The following is a 23,198-nucleotide window of genomic DNA, read 5'->3' as shown; positions in this document are numbered from 1 at the left end:
TTCCTTCTGACCGATAATAAAAATTTTGCCTCAGCGTGTGGTAAAGTATTGTTTTTATTTTAGCTGGTTTCATAACTTAAAACAAACAGACAAATAAATAAATAAATAAATACTGTAGAAGATAAACAGGATATCCGCGGCTTATTTACGAAAATGTTTTTCTTTCTTAATTAGATGTAAAAATTAAGGCTGCGACTTATACGCGCGAGAATACGGTATTACTTTCTATCTATTTTTTACACTCTGATTATAAACTTAAATCTGGTTTGGTTAAATATTTTGTCTTGACAATATATTTACATTAATTTATATTATCAGTTATTCAATTTTCTAAATTGCTTTAAAACTTAAAATTGATGCAAACGAGCAAAAATTTATACAGCCTTAATTTAAAAATATCTTTCTTATTTACTCTAGACTTTATTTTATAAAACTTGCGAAAAAGTTTAAAAAATATATGAAAAAAAATTTAATTTTTTATTACTACTATTATTATTATTGTATTTTTTTTAATATGAAAGTATAACAGAACGTCGATTATTCAAACCAGATGATTTCAAGATCAAGCAGTAAATCAATCAGATGTGATAATGAATATCAGAAATGAAAAAAACAGATGTTATGAATGAGATTAGAAGAAATCTAAATCATAATGAAAATGGAATTAATGACTGTTTAAAACATTGATGCAAATGATCCTAAATACCTAATTTTAAATGATGATGAGATTATACCGTCTGCTCAAAAAGAACAATCAATCGAGAGAAATGGAAATGATTGGAAAGGTAATAATCCAAGCCTATCGAATAGTAAAGCTTTTAAATGTTTGTAAACAACTATTAATGGAGCAAAGAATGATTCTAAGACAACATTACTACTGCAAAAAAAAAAGAATATCATATTTGAAATAAAAAAAAAAAAAATTCGAAGTTTTTATAGTGATGTTTGATACTTACGTATTACTGTAACCACCTTACTTTAAAATAGTTACTTCAAGGTGGTAGAGCTCCTTCCCGTTTACAATCATATATGTTATGACTGTAAACGAGGTAAAGTTATGACTACATCGTCATCATGGCACAGAGGAAATTTCGACCTTTTCTCCGTAGCAGTTGTTGCCACGGTTATGAATTACGATTTTAGGGAAAGAAATGGTCTTGAAGTATCTATTCTAAAGTAACAGGTAACCATAACAATTCTAAAGTAAAGGTCACTAAAATTTAAAAAGTCGCCAAACTCTGGAAACCATGTGAGTTCCAATTCTTCAATTTCAACAAGCTACGTGATTATGTTCGGATGCGTTCCTGTTATTATATTCCAATCTCCAACGGCTTTTAAAGATATATATATATATATATATAATAATTTATTTCCTAAACCGTATTGATTAATTGATAATAATAACTTGTATTCGCACTAAATGGATTTAAGTTCATACAACATATATATATATATATATATATATATATACATTGTCTTAAACTCAATTTTAAAAATACGTGCTTGTGTAATTTGTCTTCAATGGAAGAAACTGCAGTAAAATTTCTACAGGAATGTAGTACCTTGCTACAAAATCACAAAAAGGGACAACAGCTTTGAAAGAAATTTTGAAGCGATCTCCGAAAAATTTTAACCGGAATAAAAAACGAACAACAAAAAAAAAAAAAAAAAATCGGTCGTAGTTGGTTGACTGTTTGATTTTCGCAATAAATATACTTAACATTATATATGTAATAAATATTTCTTTTAATCATAAATCATTATTTTCTTCTGTAAAAATTCGTGCCAAAGTACCGTTGCGTTAATACGTAACTACCGTTTTTTTCATCCTCGATTAACTCAACAAAAATGGCCATGTTACTTTTCCATGAGTGGAAAAGTAACTGACGAATATTCTTATTGCCTAGTTAGTTTGGAATATGTTTCACATTATTTAATTATCTAAACTTTTCTTTATCGGAATTAAGGTCAAGTCCCGACAGGGTGGATAATCGATGTTCTGTTGTAGCAATGAAAATCAAAAACAACGTTACGAATGTTGAGTATAAGTTTAATTCCCTATCTAAATTATTTAAATACAAATAGCTGATATACAAATTACTATGAAAATTAAATGTGCAGGAAATTACACGGATTGTTTAGTTTTTCAATGAAAAACACATATTTTTGCTTTGCGAACATTAAAATGACGAAGAAAAATTGTCATCAACACATACACACACACACATACAGAAATTACACACTTATGGATAACAGATAAGCATACCAAGCAGAAGTTTTAAAATTAGGCAACACTGAATCTAAGATTGGATTTAGTGTTCAGGAGTACTGTACGAAATTTGCTCAAGCTCGATTTTAGTCGAAGAACAGAAATATTATGCTTCTTTCTGCGGAATTCCTCGGACTAAATGGAAAGTAACGTCATAGAAATTAAATTTAAAAAAAAAAAAAAAAAAAAAAAAACCTGAAAGTTCTCAGATTTTACATTACACCCAAAGCGACGTAACGTTTTTTGTGTGACCTTTATTTATGAAATATCACGTTCTTCGCTCTTAAACCATCAAATTCAATTCAAGAGCACTATCGCAAAATAATTTTTAAATGAGCATATCTTTAGAATTTCCGATACACAGTCTCGCGCGCTGGAGATATTTTTTTTTTTTTTTTTTTTTTTTTTTTTTTTTGGTACAGTTTTGCCATTGCTCGCTTTGAAATCGTTGAATCTAATAATCAAAAATTCGTTAAAATTTTACAAACTATGATATAAATAATAAAACAAATTCCAAATTTGGGCTTCCAGATGCCCATATTCGGATGGAAACGAACGTTATTCAAAATTTGATGGCTCTAGGTACCGTTGTTTTATCACAGTGCAAGAAACATACATACATTTATGCAGATTCTTCATTATTTAATTTCTTTAAAAATAAGAGAGGGCGATAATATTTGGTGGCAACAATTTGAAAAGTGAACCGTCATTCAAAGCGAACCAACGGAAAATGCCAAAACGAAATTAATAGTCCTGGGCAAATTGTCCCTTTGGACTAATAAATGAAATTAAAAAAAGAACAACTGTGGTGCCATCTATTGATCAAAGTTAGAAGGAGAGAAGAAAAGAGAATAAAAATTATAAAATAAAAGTTTGTTTTAAGTATTACTTTTAAGGGCAGAACGGAAATAAAAATTGTTTAAATAAAACTGATACACTGAATAATAACCATGAATTCAGAAGTCAAACAACAAAAATCAGCGTTAATTTACAAAATTTTCACAGGACTGGTTTCGATGGTTTTACCGAACCATCATCTTCAGCTGCAAAACCGCAAATGAACAAGATAGGAAATAATGTTTAGATAAGATAAGAAAGCCTGGACAAGAATAAGCAAGTGGCGCCATCTGTTGGCGAAACCAGAACTAAAACATAATTTCTCTAAAAGCCGAAGGCAAATTTGGATTGGAATTAGGATCGTTAACTAGAACAGAAAGATTTTTATGAATGTGAAATGCCTCTAGAAAATCCACTTCTCCAATGGAAGATGTTTTTTGAATAATTTTGGCAGCAGAAAAATTGAAAGTGTGATTTTCGGACCAACAATGTTGAGCAACAGAAGACTTCTGTGTTTCCCTTTTTCTAACATATGCCTCATGTTCTTTGACGCGAAATTTTAAGGCTCTCTTAGTTTGGCCAATGTAAATTAAACCGCACTGGCAAGGAATCCTATAAATACCCCAGGAATTCATATCCGGAATGGGGTCCTTGAGTATAGAAGTTGGAATTTTATTGATGGGAGAGTAAACAACCCGAAAGTTAAATTTCTGCAAAATATGTGCAACTTTATAGCTAATTGATGGAAAGAAGGGAATGACAACAGAATTTTTATAATCTCCTAAAATAAGAGTGTGGCTTTTAGTGTGTTGAGATGAGAATTTTTTAACTGCTTGATTAATAATGTTGGGTGAAAAGCCCCTGTCAATAGCTATTGCTTTTAAATAATTTAGTTCTTCATTAAGGGCTAGTTTGGAGGAGCAAACTTGAAGAGCACGGAAAACATAGGAATAAAATGAAGCTAACTTTTGTTTAGTCGGATGACATGATTTAAAGTGTGGTGGAAGGCAAACCGATGAAGGTTTACGGTAAACTGTAGTACTGAAGTTGGATGTGTTACGTGTGACCAGAATGTCGAGAAACGGAAGAGAATTGCAAGTCTCAAGTTCAAAAGTGAACTGAATAGCAGGATCAATAGCATTCATTGTTGAAAGAACTCTATTTAAATCATCTTTATTACCTTCAAACAGGGTAAAAGTATCGTCTACGTAGCGGAACCATGCCGGGAAGTTTAAAGTTTCAAACAATTTTGATTCATAATAATGCATGTAGATATCAGCCAGGATGGGACTGAGGGGGCTTCCCATGGCTAATCCCTCAGTTTGCTTGTAATATTTATTTTGGAAAACAAAATGTGTTTGTTTCAAACAGAATTGAGTGAGAGAAATTAGCTCATCAATTTCGATGCAAGAGAAATGAAATTCGCGAAGTCTGGTTTCTAGACATCTTAATGCACCCTCCACTGGGACATTGGTGAATAATGATTTTACATCAAAAGAAACCATGAGTAAATTACGAGGAGAAATGTTTTTAACCTTTTCTACAAACTCTATTGAATTTTTTATGGTGTAAATGTTATTGTCTAATAGAGTGGAAAATCTAGAAACTAAATATTTAGCTAATGGATACGAGGCAGTACCTAAATTTGATACAATAGGGCGGAAAGGAATACCACTTTTATGAATTTTGGGAAGAGCATATAATCTGGCACAATTCGCAACAGAAATTGTTACGTAGACGATACTTTTACCCTGTTTGAAGGTAATAAAGATGATTTAAATAGAGTTCTTTCAACAATGAATTCTATTGATCCTGCCATTCAGTTCACTTTTGAACTTGAGACTTGCAATTCTCTTCCGTTTCTCGACATTCTGGTCACACGTAACACATCCAACTTCAGTACTACAGTTTACCGTAAACCTTCATCGGTTTGCCTTCCACCACACTTTAAATCATGTCATCCGACTAAACAAAAGTTAGCTTCATTTTATTCCTATGTTTTCCGTGCTCTTCAAGTTTGCTCCTCCAAACTAGCCCTTAATGAAGAACTAAATTATTTAAAAGCAATAGCTATTGACAGGGGCTTTTCACCCAACATTATTAATCAAGCAGTTAAAAAATTCTCATCTCAACACACTAAAAGCCACACTCTTATTTTAGGAGATTATAAAAATTCTGTTGTCATTCCCTTCTTTCCATCAATTAGCTATAAAGTTGCACATATTTTGCAGAAATTTAACTTTCGGGTTGTTTACTCTCCCATCAATAAAATTCCAACTTCTATACTCAAGGACCCCATTCCGGATATGAATTCCTGGGGTATTTATAGGATTCCTTGCCAGTGCGGTTTAATTTACATTGGCCAAACTAAGAGAGCCTTAAAATTTCGCGTCAAAGAACATGAGGCATATGTTAGAAAAAAGGAAACACAGAAGTCTTCTGTTGCTCAATATTGTTGGTCCGAAAATCACACTTTCAATTTTTCTGCTGCCAAAATTATTCAAAAAACATCTTCCATTGGAGAACTGGATTTTCTAGAGGCATTTCACATTCATAAAAATCTTTCTGTTCTAGTTAACGATCCTAATTCCAATCCAAATTTGCCTTCGGCTTTTAGAGAAATTATCTTTTAGTTCTGGTTTCGCCAACAGATGGCGCCACTTGCTTATTCTTGTCCAGGCTTTCTTATCTTATCTAAACATTATTTCCTATCTTGTTCATTTGCAGTTTTGCAGCTGAAGATGATGGTTCGGTAAAACCATCGAAACTAGTCCTGTGAAAATTTTGTAAATTAACGCTGATTTTTGTTGTTTGACTTCTGAATTATTATTTATTCGGCGTGTTATTGTGTCTTAATAACCATGAAATTCACCAAATAAAGTATTTGAATAATTTTATGAAAAGAGATAGCTTGGTGACTATTCTTTAAACATCGCCTTCACAGATTATAAGTGTAAAATTGAAAAACTAATTCCAATTTGAATTTTTCTCTAATTTCCAGTATAGACCGTATACTGTCTTCTGTTTTTCTTTGGCAGATACACTCACGGCACATCTCGAAATTTATAATGTAGAAAACAATAAAAGTTTCCCAAAAAATTTAAAAGCATATTTTTTTAATACATTTAATGCCCGTAGCACCACACACGATATTCGACTTGGTGGACATACTTAATTGGGAAATTAATCTTCTTAATACGAGCGTGTAATTAGTTCTTCAAAATCTGAAATCAGCCGCTTCTTTGCTCCGTTCGGTTACTTCTTGGTATTCAGCTTCACGACGAGTACTAGCAAATGCTCTTTATCACAAATGGTGTGGTACCAATCAGGGGCAATCCGGGCCAAGAAGCTGGCAGTCATTTCGGATGGTATGCAAACTTTCACAACATACTGAAAAGAAAAACACCCATAATTAATTATATGCAGAACACATAGCATAAATAATACTGAAAGTTAATTTGAAGAAGGAATAGACCTTTCGGTTTCTGTTGATAGGTTAGGTTACGTGAATATTACAAAGCCACGAGAGATAACTGCGGGACGCTTTCTTGGAGCGACTTTCTAAGGGAAAGTGGTTCGTATTTACATTACACTTGGGAAAACCGCAAAAACGAACCATGCAGAAAGCCCGTTCGCTTGGAATCGAACTCAAGCCAGGACGAACTACCAATATTTAGCGGTCTTAACCACTCGGCCACTAGTGTAGCCAGGCTATGTTTAATTAAGATCGTTAAGTAAAAGCTTCTGATTGAGATCTTTTGCGAGAAAAGTTTAAAATTCGTTCACTCGAAAATGCTTTTATTAGTTTTTGGACTGCACTGGAGAAGGAATATTTGTCAAGAACTGCAATCAAAACTAGTGTCTTTCATAATAAATGTTAATTGCTTAAAAATTAAATACAGCAAAATACTGAAACTTAAAGCTCATTTGGGACTCTGAAATAGTGGCGTAGCTAGAATTTTGCCGCCCAGGGCAGTCCCTGAATTTGTCGTCCCCCTTGATGTACAAACAATAACTGCAAAAATATCATACCGACACGTAGGGAAATAAATTAAAACTTTACGTTTATTTTTGAAAATAATTCCACCAATTTAAAAATATATTAATATTTTTGTTTGTTATTCTATTCGCGAAGCCATCGATGTCGTTATAGTTGTGTGCGACATTGTTCCTCTTTCTGCAATGTAGCCAGCATGGACAGATTTCTGAAGTACAAAATATGCATTTGTAGTTCTTAAATACCCCTTTTAAATGATTTTTACTTAGAAAATGTTTCTCATAACCGGCAACACTTAAGCCGTTATCACATTAGCTGTTTGTTGCCGGGACAAAACGTTTGTAGCAACAGTTCTGAGAAACGGCCTTTGGCGAAATAAGGTTACCATCTTCACTTGGCAAACAGGCTGAAAGCCAAACAAGAATCAGTTATCGCTCAGATTGGCGAAAGTGACGTTTCCTTTCAAGTGACATTCGCTTCTTCGTGTTGTTTTGTATCGCTCACACGCTTTTCGTTTTAAACTTTATTGTTAGTAATGGAAGATAATAGAAAGGTGATTGCTATCAAGTTAATCACTTTGATCTCCACTCTGGCACTTCATGTAACAGATAAACACACTTCTGGTTGTAGCAATCAATTACATCAGTAATAGCTAAATTCTGTATACACTATAAGAATAGTTTAAAAACATGTGCTGGATAAGTCTATTTATCACACATCGCTTATGTGTATTTTCTGTTGTCTGCATTTCAATGAAAATTTGATGGCTCACTGGAAAATTTGTGACCTGGTGAAAGCATTTTCTGACTAACTTTATGGCTCATAATTACTGTTCTGTCCATTCAAATGACAAAAATCGATATGGTTGATATTTACCTCTTCACAGCCAGCAGATACTATTTAGCAAAATGAAGATCAAATAAAGCATATGAATACATGAGCAATCAAACATGTGCGAGTTGTTTACTGTCCCATAGAACACTCGGTAATATACCTAAAACACATTAATTATACCAACTCTAGAAATTAGGTGTTCACATCATGAGTTTGTTTTATGGTTTGATTTATTGAGATTACAGCAAAGCACACTAGGGCTATCTGCCTTAGGGAAGGGATGCCTTCGGGGAGTACTTTCTAAGGGAAACTGGCTCGTATACACGTTACACATGGGGAAAACCACGAAAGCGTCTATGCAGCCAGCCCGTTCGCGGGATTCGAACCTCGGACCGAACTACCAGTGTTCAGCGACTTTACCGCTCGGCCGCTGGTGGGCTCACAGTTGGTTTTATGTGATTACCGCCAAGCCTCGAGGGATAACAACAGGAGGGATCCCTTTGTAGAAGATTTTTTAAAACTGGCTCGTATACCAGTTACAAATGGGACAAACCAAGGAAACGTCATGTAGCCATCCCGTTCGCGGCATTCTAACCTGAGACAGAACTACCAGTGTTCAACGACGCTTCGGCCACTAGTAGGCCCGTGCACTTAATTGGAAAGTGCAATTCATTATGTAAACAGACATGAAGGTGATAATCAGTTGTGCGCTGTTTTAAGTAATCAAATGTTATAAATGCACAGCTGTTACATTTCTTATTATTTATTAGTCATGTTTTTATTACGTAGATCATACGTATGATATAATTATGAATTAACCCAATAACAAAATGTGTACACTCTTTAGTACTCAAATACTCATCAATTATTTTTCAACTGATTATTACATACCCATAATAATTTGCAAAGAACTGATAACTATAGTTGCTGCCAATTACATAATCGTTATCTGAATTAAAAGTAACTTCAAATAAACTTCTTGGCAATGTTCATTTTTGTATTCATACGTACATATATATATACACATCTAATAAGTCATATATTTACATACAGATAGAGAGATGCGATGTTTTAGAAGTTGTTAATATATATTTATTAGTATTAATGTAATGATTAAGATTTATATTAATGAATGTATATACAAATGTTTTCATCATGCATAATAATAAATCCATAAATTTTCAATGTTTCAATATGTAGCATTTACAATAAAAGTATAGTTTCTAATGTATTTATAATTCAAAAAGTATTTCATTAATAACATGAAAATAATAGACAAATTTAATGAGTATTCTCATTATTACATAAGCTATGCTTTTCTTTTTTATGCTGTTTAAAATGTGTCACTGATTATGCAGTTAACAATTTAAAAGATAAGTAATTAGGAGAAAAGCCGCGCATATACAAACGGAATTTAAAAAATTATTCAACTTAAATTTAAGAAATAAAATTCTATTATATAACAGTGTTATAATACACAATCAGCACGAAATACGACAAATTTGGTGAACTTTTGGCTACGAACAATTTGTAAACTAATCCGAAATGCAAGAACGTCGTAAAATAATGTCAACTCTGAAATTTCCACGATTATATATTTAATGAATATATACACATTTAAAAAATGACTCAGGCAGTTGTATTACAACAAAAAAACAATAATTAAATCGGCCTCTATTTCCACCGTCCATCACTTCACAGTGAGAGCCATCGCCATATTGAAAGTTACCCGTGATCCTTCAGAAGCTGACCTTTCGTCTGATTGGTTGAACGTTCGAGGAACACGTCTCCCGCTGGAACATTTTGGGAAAAGTTTTAAAATGTTGCTCTTAGCCGGGACATGTTCCTCCTAGCTAGACGAAACGTTTCTCGGAAGCCTGCCGCTTAAAGCCGTGCTACTAGAATCTCGTTTCTCGGAATTGTCCCGGGTAAGCGCGCGCGTCTATAGATGTGATAACAGCATTACAGCAACTCAGAGGAAAATTAGCACTAGTTCGCAATACATTGGAACTTTAACTTTGAGATTGTATTTTAGAATAAACTGCGAAAATTCAAAAGGACTGCCGCTCCACGTTACTGTTTTGATTTTCTTAGCAATGATGAAAAAAAAAAAATTTCAAAATTTTACTTAATGAAGAATGTCATCGTGATCATAATTTCGTTCATATTCGTAACATATTGTTACGAATTTGGTATTTAAAAAGCTAATGTTAGTTCAATTACAAATTAAATGGTTTTATTTCTCGCGCAGTGCAGCGCGTGACGAATATTAAAAGAAAGCTAAGCCTGAAAATTGAAAATACAAGAGCGCGTGCATTAAATAAATAAATATCTCTTTTTGATTTCGAGAAAGTACTGGAAAATTCTAGAGCGTGATTTTAAAATCTTATAAAAGGAGGAAAACATCTCAGTTTGTAGTTAGTAGTTGCTTAGTTTGTTGTTGTTTAGAAAACTGCTGTTGTTGATTATAGCGAATTCGCGGATTAGCGTTCTTTAGCTGTTTTGAATTACGTTCTATTGTACATTTGAGTAGTTAAAAGATAACTACTGTGAGATATTGTAATACTGCTTGATAATTTGAGAAAATTTAACCATTTTTGTTGTAATAATAATAAATTTTTATTCATTTTTCATCGGACTTGTGCATTCATTTCATAACGAACCCGTACGCACGCAACAATTTTTGGTGTCAGGAGTGGGGTTTGAATGCCAATAACAAGAGCGATGGAAGAGCAATTAAGGCAGTTAATATCAGCCTTTGCCTCATTTAAAGAAGAAATTAAAGAGGAAATGAAATTGGGCCAGGAATCCGTTAAGGACGAAATGAAAGCCGTTCAAGCTGGTCAAGAAGAAATGAAAAGAGAAATTACTTGCATAATAGAAAATAAATTTGAAGCTATGGAAGGCAGAATTGACGCAGTTGAAAATAAATTTGGACATATTGAAGAAAAAGTTTCTTCCGTAAAAGATCATATTGAAGAAAGAGTTTCTTCGGTGAAAGAAGAAATAGAAGAAAAAGTTTCTGCTGTGAAAGAACATATAGAAGGGAGAGATTCTGCTGTGGAGGAACGAATTGAAGGAAGAGTTTGTGCCGTCCAACACCAAATCGAACAACAAATTGATGATAGGGTTTCTGCAGTAGCCAAAGAAGTGGATATTTTAAAGAAATTCGTAGCGACGGCAGGGAATAATAGTGATGGTTTTAAATTCTTACCGATGCCTGCTCGTCCATCTCTGAAGCTATCCACATATGATGGGAAGACATCCTGGCAAGTGTATAAAACACAATTTTCTATAGTTGCGGATGCGAATGGATGGGATTCCCAAGCGAAGGCCTGTCATCTCGCCGCTTCTTTAAGAGCCGACGCAGCGGATATCCTTCAGACTCTTCCCGAAAACAAAAGGTTAGATTTCGAAGCTCTGTCCGGCGCCTTGGAGCTGCGCTTTGGGGAGAAGTGTTTAAAAGACTACAGCAGGCTGCAATTAAAATCTCGTCAACAGAAGCCTACCGAAACACTTCAGGAGCTCGCCACGGATGTTGAAAGGCTGTCCCACCTCGCCTTTTTGGAGTGCCCGACAGAAACAAGAGAAATCCTGTCGCTGCAATATTTCATCGACGGCATCCGGGATCCTGAAATACAGAAAGCTCTTCGAATGGCAGATGTAAAGGACATAAAAAGCGCTCTGTTGTACGCCATGAAGTTCGAGGCAGCCCAGCAAGCAACTAATAGAGATCGCTACCCAGTTAGAGCTGTGCGAGTCCATGAGCCAGTGGATCAACTGATGGCTCGTTTAGATGATTTAGCCAGACAAGTCGACGCTTTGATACGGAGTAGGAGGGAGAAGAAAGTGGCTCTAAGGTGTTGGAGATGTGGTAGTGAAGGTCACCTAAGACGGGATTGCAGAACACCCCAGGGTACGGAATATAAAGCAGATGATTTTACCAGACAAGTCAGTGGCTTGAGACGGAACATAAGTGAAAAGAAACTAATTCTAAAATGCTGGAACTGCGGAGTTGAAGGCCACATACGAAGAAACTGCAGAACACCCCGAGGTACGGAAAATAAGACCATTTCCCAGCAACGACGCAGTAAACAAATTAGTGACCATATCGAGGAACGGAGGTTGTCAGATAATGAAAAACCTTGTTTTAAAGCGCTTAAAATTTATACAGTGAGTGGCAACAGTAACGGAATGTCCATTAATGGGAATATCGATGGAGTTCCTTGCGATATGCTCATTGACACAGGAGCTAATGTTAGCATCATTAGGAAAGATTTAGCTGAACAGTTTAAAGATAAACTTATTTGGACGCCATCCTGTGTTACCCTTCAGACTGCGTCTGGTGATAACATCGACATAACTGGGAAGTTAAACGTAAACATCACGTTTGGAAGTGCCGCCTACCATCACACGGCTTATGTGGCGGATATCACAGATCCATGCATACTCGGATTGGACTTTTTAAGGAAATACAATTTTTCCTTAGACTTCAAAAACAACAAACTGCTTTCAGCATCTGGCGACATGACTATCCATCCTCAGAAGAGATCCTCACTTGGAAATGCCGACGCCTTGTCCGAAAGACCCAGCTCGGGAAGCCGCCGAAATCATGCTAGGGTCGAAAAGAAACGCAAGACTACCAGCTATTCTCCATCTCAGAAGCTCTTCGGTCGAGACCTTCGTCTGCCTTGTGACCGCCTGTTTGCTCGCCGTACGGATGCGCCTTCATCGCCTGAGGAACACATCCAAAATGTCCAGGCCCGGTTTGAGGGGATGCACCGTTCTGCACGAAAGCGAGTCAACTTGGCGACGGAGAAAGTGAAGACCAGATACGACACGCGAGCTACTAGACATAGATCCAACAAAGGAAACAAGGTGTGGTTGTGGAACCCGATTCAACGAAAAGGACTGAGTCCTAAATTACAGTCACCTTCGGATGATCCGTATACAGTGCTGAACAGACTAAATGACGTCATGGTTCGGATTCGTAAGTCTTCGAACTCTAAACCTAAAGTCGTTCATTACGACAGGTTAGCTCATTACTATGGCCATAGTACGTAATGTAAATAATTGTAAATAGTATCAGACCATGGTCCTTTATGTTTTTAAATGTGTATTTGATTTGATTTGTATTTAGTATTTGTTTTGTATTTAGTATTTGATAGCATTTGATGTGTTTAAGTTAGTTATTGCATTTATTGTTCATGTTGTTTGATATTGTGATGTAATGTTTATGCCTCAGTTGCATTTATGCCACAGTTGTAAGTTTAGCTTCCTGTCCAGGGATTGTACTGCCCGGGACGTGCAGTCCTTGGGAAGGGGGCAGTGTTACGAATTTGGTATTTAAAAAGCTAATGTTAGTTCAATTACAAATTAAATGGTTTTATTTCTCGCGCAGTGCAGCGCGTGACGAATATTAAAAGAAAGCTAAGCCTGAAAATTGAAAATACAAGAGCGCGTGCATTAAATAAATAAATATCTCTTTTTGATTTCGAGAAAGTACTGGAAAATTCTAGAGCGTGATTTTAAAATCTTATAAAAGGAGGAAAACATCTCAGTTTGTAGTTAGTAGTTGCTTAGTTTGTTGTTGTTTAGAAAACTGCTGTTGTTGATTATAGCGAATTCGCGGATTAGCGTTCTTTAGCTGTTTTGAATTACGTTCTATTGTACATTTGAGTAGTTAAAAGATAACTACTGTGAGATATTGTAATACTGCTTGATAATTTGAGAAAATTTAACCATTTTTGTTGTAATAATAATAAATTTTTATTCATTTTTCATCGGACTTGTGCATTCATTTCATAACGAACCCGTACGCACGCAACAATATATTTAAATGTTTCGACGGAATAGAAAAAAGTATAACAAATGTATGTTAGCTGTTGAAACGACGTGTTGATTTCTTTGAATACTTTATCTAGACAAAAAAATTCTTCAAAGGCGGCAAAACATGCCGAAAGGTTGTTTAAAAACAGAATTGGTTGTACACGCAATGTTGCACTATTCTCTCGGTATTCTTTAAATACAAAGAATGCGATTTATCAATAACTATAGCGTGTCTCATAACAAGTATTATAAAGTCTGAGAAATAATAAACAATGTCACCGTGATACAGAAAATGTTTATCGATTCACGGAGTACAATTTAGGGCGGAGAGTCTGAAGCAAAAAATTTCCTGATATCGCCGAACTTAAAAAGAAAAAAAGAAAGGAGGGGAAAATATGAAAGGAGTTTCGGACTTGTTGCTCAAACGGGTTCTTTAAAAGGTTAATATGGTTTATCAGGAGAGAAGATAAATGGAGATCATCCAGGTAGAATAAAACATTTTATAAAGTACTAGATGAATAAGTAACATAGGAAAGTTATATATCTTTTGTATATTTGAAAAGTAAAAAATATATTACGTATTTCCGTAAATATTTTAATGTTTTTGCTATATCATGAGTTAAATGCATTTTTATTTAAATCAACCTTATTAAAAAGTAAAGAAATAATATTCTTAAGAACTGCATCGATTGTTTTTAAACAGTTTAGTTTGTTAATCAATTAGAAACAAATTAAATTAGAAAGATATTATAATTAAAAATTAGTAAATAACTCAAAATCGTGTTTCGAGACTAAACTCAGAAATGTGTCAACAATACAAATTAGCTACTTATTGCATGATACCTTATTTATACACATATCATTTTAAGATGTATTTGTTTAATCAATAAGAGACAAATTAAATTTCTTTTTAAGAAAATCTTCCACTAGCATACATCCAGGAGGGAAGGAGGGGAACTTCTCTTAAAAATTGTGAACCTGAGACAGCCCATATGCATATTCTAAAAAATCTTTTATGGGAAGAAAGGTAAGGTAAGAATAAAATATTATCCTACTAAACAAAACTGAAAACGAATAAAATATACCCAGTTAAACAGCTGCTTCGTCGAGTTTCAGAATCTCCGAAACTCAAACAGTCAGCTGCGCTTTAGTATTTTTTCATTAAACAGTGTCATTAGCTTGTCCTCTTTTTCGTCCACCCCACAAAATACCTAAAACTGGTCATCCTTCTTCGGATTTCAACTAACAAAGCATCTTGAAAACCAGTTTCCCGTTGCAGATGACAAATTTCAGGTAAACAAACAAAGGTAAACATGCCTACAAATCAAAAACATTCATTTCTTTTAAATTTTGGGTTTTTATTTTTAAAGTAGTTTTTCGACCTTTTACTCTCAATTTTAACATGAGGAGACAGGGAATATTCAAATACCCAATATGTGTTGTCTGCAAGGGAAGAGGGCCACACAGTCTGTTTCTTCATATTTCAGATTAACATAATTGCAGGGTGTTGTTCTAAACTTGTTTCTCCCAGTGCGAAACATTACGAGCCTAAAAAATCTTTTATGCTTGGAGAAAAAAGCGAAAAAAAAAATGTTGATTTTTTTAAAGCAATTTTATAGTGAGTGAGTTTCCGCAGTATTTATTCAAGCACCTGTGTGCTATGTAGACAAAATAGCATTTATAATGGAACTTTCATAATTTAACGCTCATGCTTTCATTAACCGGGACCAAAGCTGAAATCCCTAATATCTCATCTAAGAAAAAGTATTCATAAATTTCTTTTATTCGAATTAATTGCTTTATAGCTTATAAGGTATTTCTCCCGCCTTCATGGCATACCTTCGTGGTGTGGTGGTCTGTACGCTGGGCGCGTATTCCAGAGGTCCGCGGTTCGATTCCCACAGAAGGCGTTTGCTCATTTTTCATCTCTCCTGCTTCCAAAAAATACCTAATGTCTCTACAAGTTTTTTACAACACGAGAGAAGGGGGGGGGGAGACAGTGATCTTTTTAAATTAAAAAATGAAATATGAATAGCTGCGTCCTTTAAAACACTTTTGTAACTGGAAGTATATGTCTATAACCAACGGTTGCGAAAATAAATGTGGTGTAAGGCTTTTTCTGGACACGGTGTGTGTATATAGAGGTGTATATATATACATATATGAGAAAGATGTTTTTAATCTATGCAATTTTACTCATCAGATTTTTATATATTAAAACAGCGTACAGGTGGAAGATTTTTGTAATCCAAATGTATAATATAAGGCCAGAAACAAATTTTAGTTTAATTATACTAATTATAAAAATTTAATAAAAATGTGCCGCCAGTAGAGTATCAGAATATTACTAAGAAGAGCACATTTGGGTTTTAAACTTTGTTATGTTTAAGTTATGTTAAATTAATGCATTTGAGGAAGATAAATGTATTGCTGCGCGCGTACGGGTTCGTAATACACAAGTCCGATAAAAAATTTATTTTTATCGCTAAAAATATAATAAAATGAGAAATTTTTCCTCAAAGCTATTCGTACAATATCACACAAGATCACGCAGTAGTTATATTTTAAATTACTAAAACGTCAAATAGAACGCAATCCAAAGCGCAAAGAAAGCTAATTCGATCTCACCGCCAATTCGCTAAAACCAACAACAATAACTAAGTAAACAACTGAACTGAGATGTTTCTCTCCGGCTTTTTAAAGCTTTTAAATGAGGCACGAGAAAGTTCTGGTAATTTCTGTTTCCTTGAGGTTTCTGGAAAGCGAAAGAGTAGAATTACGGTTACAGTTAACATAGTAGTCAATTACATTTATTCAGTTTAAATATAAATTACGAGATATTTATTTATTAAATGTTAAATGCGCGTGCTCTTGTATTTTTACTTTTACGGCGTAGCTTTCTCTTAAAATACGTCTCGTGCTGCATTGCACGGGGATATAAAACAATTTTAATTATAATTCTACTAAAATATCTAACTGAATACAAAATCCGTAACAGTATAATATGCAGAATGAATAGACAATAGTTTCCTAATAATTATCCTACCCGTTTTTTTTTTTTTTTCGCACTGCTCTTTCAAGACCTTTCTTAAAAAATCTGATGTGTAAACCACATGACTTCCTTGTATTGGAATATTAAATTATACGCATTTTCTCTTGCATTTCATTTAAACTTATTGGATTGAATTAAATCTACTTCGCCGACAGCGCATAAACCACAATAAAATAAATGCATTCTTTAAAATTCACTCTAGTATTTGTTTACCATAGCGACACTCTGGCGCTAGATTCACTTAACAGTATTAATAACTATGTAACAGTTAACTTACATAATAATTATATAACGGAAACTAAGGTAACTGTTATATAATCCAATTATTATATAACAGTTAACTTATATATTTCGTTCATATTATAACTCATAATGCAAACAATTTATATCATTTAAAGAATAGAATTATCTAATCGTTGCCACATGTTCTATTCAAATACTATAATAAAGCTAAAATGATGTATAAAAGAAATTAAGCAAACAAAACAAAAAAGAAACAGTTTTTCACAGACGATTGAGTATTTCTCATTGAATTAATTCAATTCTCACTTCGCGAGAAGGCAAAAATACATAAAAACTTAAAATATTTATATTAAAAATTACGAAGTAAATCTTAAACACTTATTTCCTTGAAAAAATTCCAGAAAGAATTAAGCATGATTTAATTGGCAATAGTAAATGAAGGCGTTATCTTTGTTGTTGTGAAGCTAAGTTTCTCTAAATTGGCAACAAATCCAGTAGTCTCCTTATTCTTTTGGAAGCATCAGTTGTTGAACTTTTCAAGGACAGTCTTTTCTCAATATGATTTGTGTACACTATTAATACCAGAACTCAGTTATCTCAGAAAGTCCTCTCAAGTGGTTGATGGTAAAAGGAAGAGGGGCGAGAGAACCTCGGACCACCCCCCGGGGTGTTCTTCCTCAAAATTGGGGTGGAAAGTTTAACAGTTAGCTAGGTTCAGCAATACCTCAATTACCTGTGGTACTACAGAGGTGCTGGCCTAGCTTCTACCTGTACCTGTACCTGTAAACATTAATTGCCGCCATTAAAAAAAGGCTTAGCGGCGGCACTTAGAAAACTTTAAAATTGTTGATAATTCTAAAAATATTGCACACAGATTTACTAAAGGCATAAAAACCTTAACCGGAAGATAAAAACAACATAATACAATCATTTTTAAAGCAAAAAATGTACAATTTACAAACATATAAGAGTAAAGAAACTGAGATCACTGAGCCGGGTAACAGAGTGGATATATATATAAATATATTTATATAAGTTTGGTGCGGCCGATTGCAACCAAAATACGAGGTGCACATCTACATGTTATAGCAGTCCTATATACAAAATTTCAACGTTCTGCGGCTACTCGTTTTTGAGTTATGCGAGATACGTACGTCGTACAGACGCCACGAAAAATTCTCTTCAGAATTAATTTTAAAGCAGTTTTACAATATTTTTGAAGGAAAGGAGTATTTTATTCTGTCCTTACGTACAGATATCACGCAAAAACATCGTTAAATTGCATTCGATAGCGGTCAAAATGGATATTTTCGTTGAAATATGCTGCCTGAAACTTTTCGCGATTACAATACTTCCTTTTTACTTCGTACAAGGAAGTAAAAAGGCAGAAATGTTAAGTTATAAAGTGTTATGTTAATTAACACAATTATCTGATTAATTTCCCTGTGATTTCCCTTCTTTTGTTAACTCCGGCCGGAAAGAATATAAATCAAAGAAGAAGAATGGAGCAAGTACAGCGAAATCTTACAGTTTTCCACTTTTTTTTTTTTTTAAAGCTTTATTAAAAGGATTGGATATTACTTATATTACAGTACAGGTGGATTTATTCGTTTCAATACGTGCACTAAGTCATATGCATAGTTATTTCAACGAAACAAGTAACAGAAAACGCAAACTTCAGCTTTTGAACAGATTGTAAACATAACTCAAATAAAACCATAATTAAGAGCATTAAGCTTTATTTCTTTTTGTCGTATTTATATGCCTTTCTAAAGCTTTTTGAAAATATAGTTATTTTCAACACATTAAGTGAAACCTTTTCAATAACAGAACGTAAACGCGAAATAAAGGAAAAAGCCAATATGAGTAAGTAATAGAAGTTACATCAGAACAGAAATGAAAAATGTTTTTCAATTGTTTCGACTCCAGTATTTATGTCTTCGCGACTACCCTTGGCATTTACTAAAGTAAGCTTCCGTAATATGAATAAAAATCGATAATTTTTCTATTGTGGTTGCTCACAGAGGCGTCCACAAAGGAAAGTTATGAAGTGTTGATCAAATCGGCAAATGCGTTTATTCCATAGCTCTATAATATGTAAAACATAATTTCAGAAGAAGAATTTTTCATTCTGTATCATTCGACGGAACAATAAACACGGTATTTGTCAATCTAAAATAACACCTGAAGGAAAGTTTTTATTACCTAAGAAATGAATGGTCCAATACTCGAATAAACTTCTTTAAAAATTGACCAGACATCGAGGAATTTCAGTCTTCCAGATTTATTTTTCGCGCTAAACTAACAATCCAGATGATTCAGCGAGTTCCTCCTCATCTCATATTTTAATATTCTGCGAGAACATTTTCACAAATTCGGCTATAAACAAGAAGAGTACATGGCAATTATTTTACTTATAATGGAAATTACGATGAAAATTCGTATCACTTGGTATTTTCCGTAGCCGCGGTGTCGAACTTTCATTAAATAAATTCTCGTAGATTTGCAATACTTAATTAAATAAATTTAAAATTGATAATTGAACAAAGATATAACTATGGAAAGAAAGTTCAAATAAATATACACATCGAGTGACAAACGCAATTTTTAGGAAGGTCTTTTCACTTGAATATACATCACAAAAGCCATTACTTTATTTTGGCAAACGTTGGTCGCAGACATATACTTCCATTTACATTGAGTGCCAACAGCGCCGAATTGTGCTGCCCGCCGGTTTATTCAAAATGACGCCGAAGTTTCCGTCAACCAGAAAAAAAGTTTCAGGTTGTGCTTCTCGGACGAGGACTCGGTTATCTCTATAAGTTAAATTTTATTTTCACCAAAATGACAACAGTAAGGCCTTGCTGAACGCGGATTTGCAGAACGTGGTTTCATATACGCGGAATCTTAATTGTTTCTATTTAATTTATCCAAAGATAAAATTTCATTCATACGCGGTTTGACGTGTAAAAATTAGCATTGGATTCTTTCTGGCATCAGCTCTGACCAGAAGTTATGAACAATTTTAATGAATTTCTATCCATTGAAAAGAAGCCAAAGAAATGGTTCAGATTACAAAAGCAACTAGTGGGAAAGGATTTTCGGATATGGAAAAAATCAACGAATAAATCGTGATGAAGAACTGGATGATCTTGTAAAACACCAAGACGATAGCGAAAGCAGTGGTAATGAAGAAGATAAAGCGTCTATAACTTATTAGAAGTTAAACGAATTGTAAAAAAGACACATGAATTATCTGATTTTGCAATGCAGATTAACCCAAATGAAGTAAGAAGAGACACTTTCTGAAAGGCACTGAAAAATTATGCGCTCCTTACCGCGAAATTTTTAGAGTTACTTGAATCATTGTCCAGAGTAAAAAATCCGCAGCTTAAAAAAAAATTTAAAAAATAAAATAAAATAAAAAATAAATAAATAAATAAATAAATAAATAAAAATAAAAAAAATAAAGTAAAATAAAAAAGAGAGAGAGATAGAGAGAAAGAAAGAAACTGAAAGATTTCAAATTTTACATTACGCCCAAAGGAGCTTTTCTTAACGTTTTGTGTGTTACCTTTGTCTATTATATATCATGTTCTTCGCACTTAAACCGCAAAATTCAATTCAACAGCAATATCGCAAAATAATTTTAAACTGTGCATATCTTCAGAATTTCCAATAAACAATCTCGCGCTCTGGAAATAATCCCCCCCCCGCTCATTGCTCGCTTTGAAATCGTTGAGTTTGTTAATCAAAAATTCCTTAAAGTGTTACAAAACATGAAATCGATAATAAAACAAATTTCAAATTCTAAATTCAGGCTTCCAAATGCCCATATTCGGGTCTGGACGTACGTTATTGAAAATTTGATGGCTCTAGGTACCGTTGTTTTGTCGCAATGCGAGAAACATAGATATATTTATGCAGATACTCCATTATTTAATTTCTTTTAATATAACACACGGCTCTAATATTTAATGGTAACAATTTGAAAAGTGAGCCGACATTTATAGTGAACCAATGGAAAATGCCGAAACGAAATTAATAGCTCTTCTGGGCTAACGCCCTTTGGGCTAAAAATCGCGGACTTAACTAGAAACAATATGTGGTTGATTTAAATCATACATATTGTCTTAATCTGAATTATAACTAGCACATTTTTTTTTTTTTTCTCCGTAGAAAGTTTGCGAACGCGATCTTGCCTTATGCGTATGTGTTAATGACGTATCGGCAAAGGTTTACTTATTTTATACATGCAGGGTGAAAAGGTTGTATAATTATTTTTTTAATAATTTTTACTCTTTGGATTTTGAATGCATTCGACCATGTTTTCCACCAGTCTTTTAACTCATGGAACAAAATGTAATAGATCGCTTAAATAGGTACTATCATTGGCTATATATTCATCCCCTGTGTGATGCTTATGTAATATATAAACAATGTATAACCGTTCAAATTGTTTGGGAAAAAAATGTTTCGTGAGGAGTAGGAAATATGCATTTTTTAACCCTTTATGTATATAGCAATTTGCGATTTCTATGAAAATAAAGTTTAATTAATTGAAATACCCGAATATTCTTACAAGAAGCCCATTTCTGATTGACGAAAATTTCGGCATCCTGACTCCAATCCGTTGTTTTTCATAAAGATGGGGATACATTTAGAGGCCCGGTGGCGCAGTGGCTAGCGCATCGCGCACACAGGTTTGGGGTTAGATTCTCGGGCAGGACAAGGTCGACTCAGCCTTTCATTCCTTGATTTCCATCACTTGGGTCAATAAAATGAGTACCAAGTTCGCTTGGGGACTAAACACTAGGGGTCCTGCGACAAGCTGAACACTTGTTCAGAGCATATGCTTAAGTATCCCGGGACCCACGGTCAAGAAAGCAGATTTTGGGCACTGCAGGCCTTGGCCCATTAGGGCTGTTACGCCACTGAGTTTTAGTTTTTGGGGGTACATTTATGCTAATCAACCGTTTTCATAAAAGTGCAGTTAGCTTTATAATAATTCTGCTTTTCCCAACAGTGCAGGTACTTTTAAGCAAGGCCCACCTTATTCACAAAGCTGTGGAAGATTTATTACATATATTGATTAATTAATCACTAATCGAAACAAAAATCGGACTTACATAAGGGTATTTTCATCAATTTTAAGCAAAAAAATGACCTTCAGTTCCCCCCCTTTTTTTCTTTCTTTTTTGTTTTGAAAGATATCTGTCTTTCCGAGCAGGGGCCAACCTGCCTAAGGTTACAGCATCATTATTAAAGCAACCTTGTATAATAACAAAAATACACCTACTAGATAGTAACAATAAAAATTACCTCTTCCCCGGGTGCTACAGATATTCCAACAGCCCTTTTGCTCCTCAGATAATTCACCATTCCTTCGGAGAGTGCTTTAGTGCGGCTGGCTACCTCCTCTTCATTTTGCCCGTAAGGGAGTGCAGTGAGGACGCAACAGCTGTCTTCCTGGAGAATAAATAGAAAAGGGGGAAAGGTGACAATCATCAGTATACAACGAGAAAAGAATTTTTTGGCGTTAACACTAAAAGAAGTGTGTATACATATATATAATCAGCATGTACCGTGTAGTACATATGAGCATATATTTTCTATTTCGTATATACCTGACCACGAAAAAAGAATATTAGTTGATATCAATGATTATTAAGGAAGTACTGATGAATCACGATTACTTTCTCTCATCTATAATCTTTTCTGTAGGAACTTAGCACTCGTAATCCTGGGAGTTCTCTTTACTTCTGTTTATATTTTTGCTTAAACTATCTTTTCCCACTGTTCGGCCCTTGCCTCTTTAAATGAAACATTTTATCATTCTACTCAAAGCCAATAAAAGATGTTAACATTATCTAAAACGCATCCTTAGCCGAAAATATTTACGTAAATTTCGAGCAATAATTACCGTAGGAGGAAATTTCAAATGAGTTGTGCGACTTGTAAATAAAATCAGATCAGCATGAACACTTCGCAAAATATTTTTATGTACAATAGGGGAAAAAATAAAGAACCAGACAACAATAATAAAAACTTCAATAATCAGAATGCCTGGACTACTCTAATATTTGACATGCACACAAAAGATATCTGATAGTGTATATGAGAAAACAGCCGAAAAC

The 23,198-nt window shown here is 34.1% G+C and overlaps 1 protein-coding gene across 2 annotated transcripts in view; it reads right to left on the bottom strand.

The window, feature by feature from the left end:
* Window positions 1–6,205: 6,205 nt before the first annotated feature.
* Window positions 6,206–23,198, bottom strand: part of LOC118205809 (msx2-interacting protein-like) — a 64,837-nt gene continuing 47,844 nt past the window's right edge. For both annotated transcript variants that reach the window (XM_035378093.2, XM_035378092.2), the window contains exons 4-5: window positions 22,384–22,530; window positions 6,206–6,496 (exon numbers count right to left, since the gene is read on the bottom strand). In XM_035378093.2, the coding sequence (XP_035233984.1) occupies window positions 6,362–6,496; window positions 22,384–22,530 (282 nt within the window). In that variant the 3' untranslated portion in view covers window positions 6,206–6,361. The remainder of the gene's footprint in view (window positions 6,497–22,383; window positions 22,531–23,198) is intronic.

The sequence above is a fragment of the Stegodyphus dumicola genome, chromosome 4, assembly GCF_044657685.1.
Source record: "Stegodyphus dumicola isolate Sdum_Otavi_A_Nest chromosome 4, ASM4465768v1".
Taxonomy (NCBI): Eukaryota; Metazoa; Arthropoda; class Arachnida; order Araneae; family Eresidae; genus Stegodyphus; species Stegodyphus dumicola.
The sequence above is the reverse complement of the archived record's forward strand: the minus strand, read 5'-3'. Positions and strand labels throughout refer to the sequence as shown.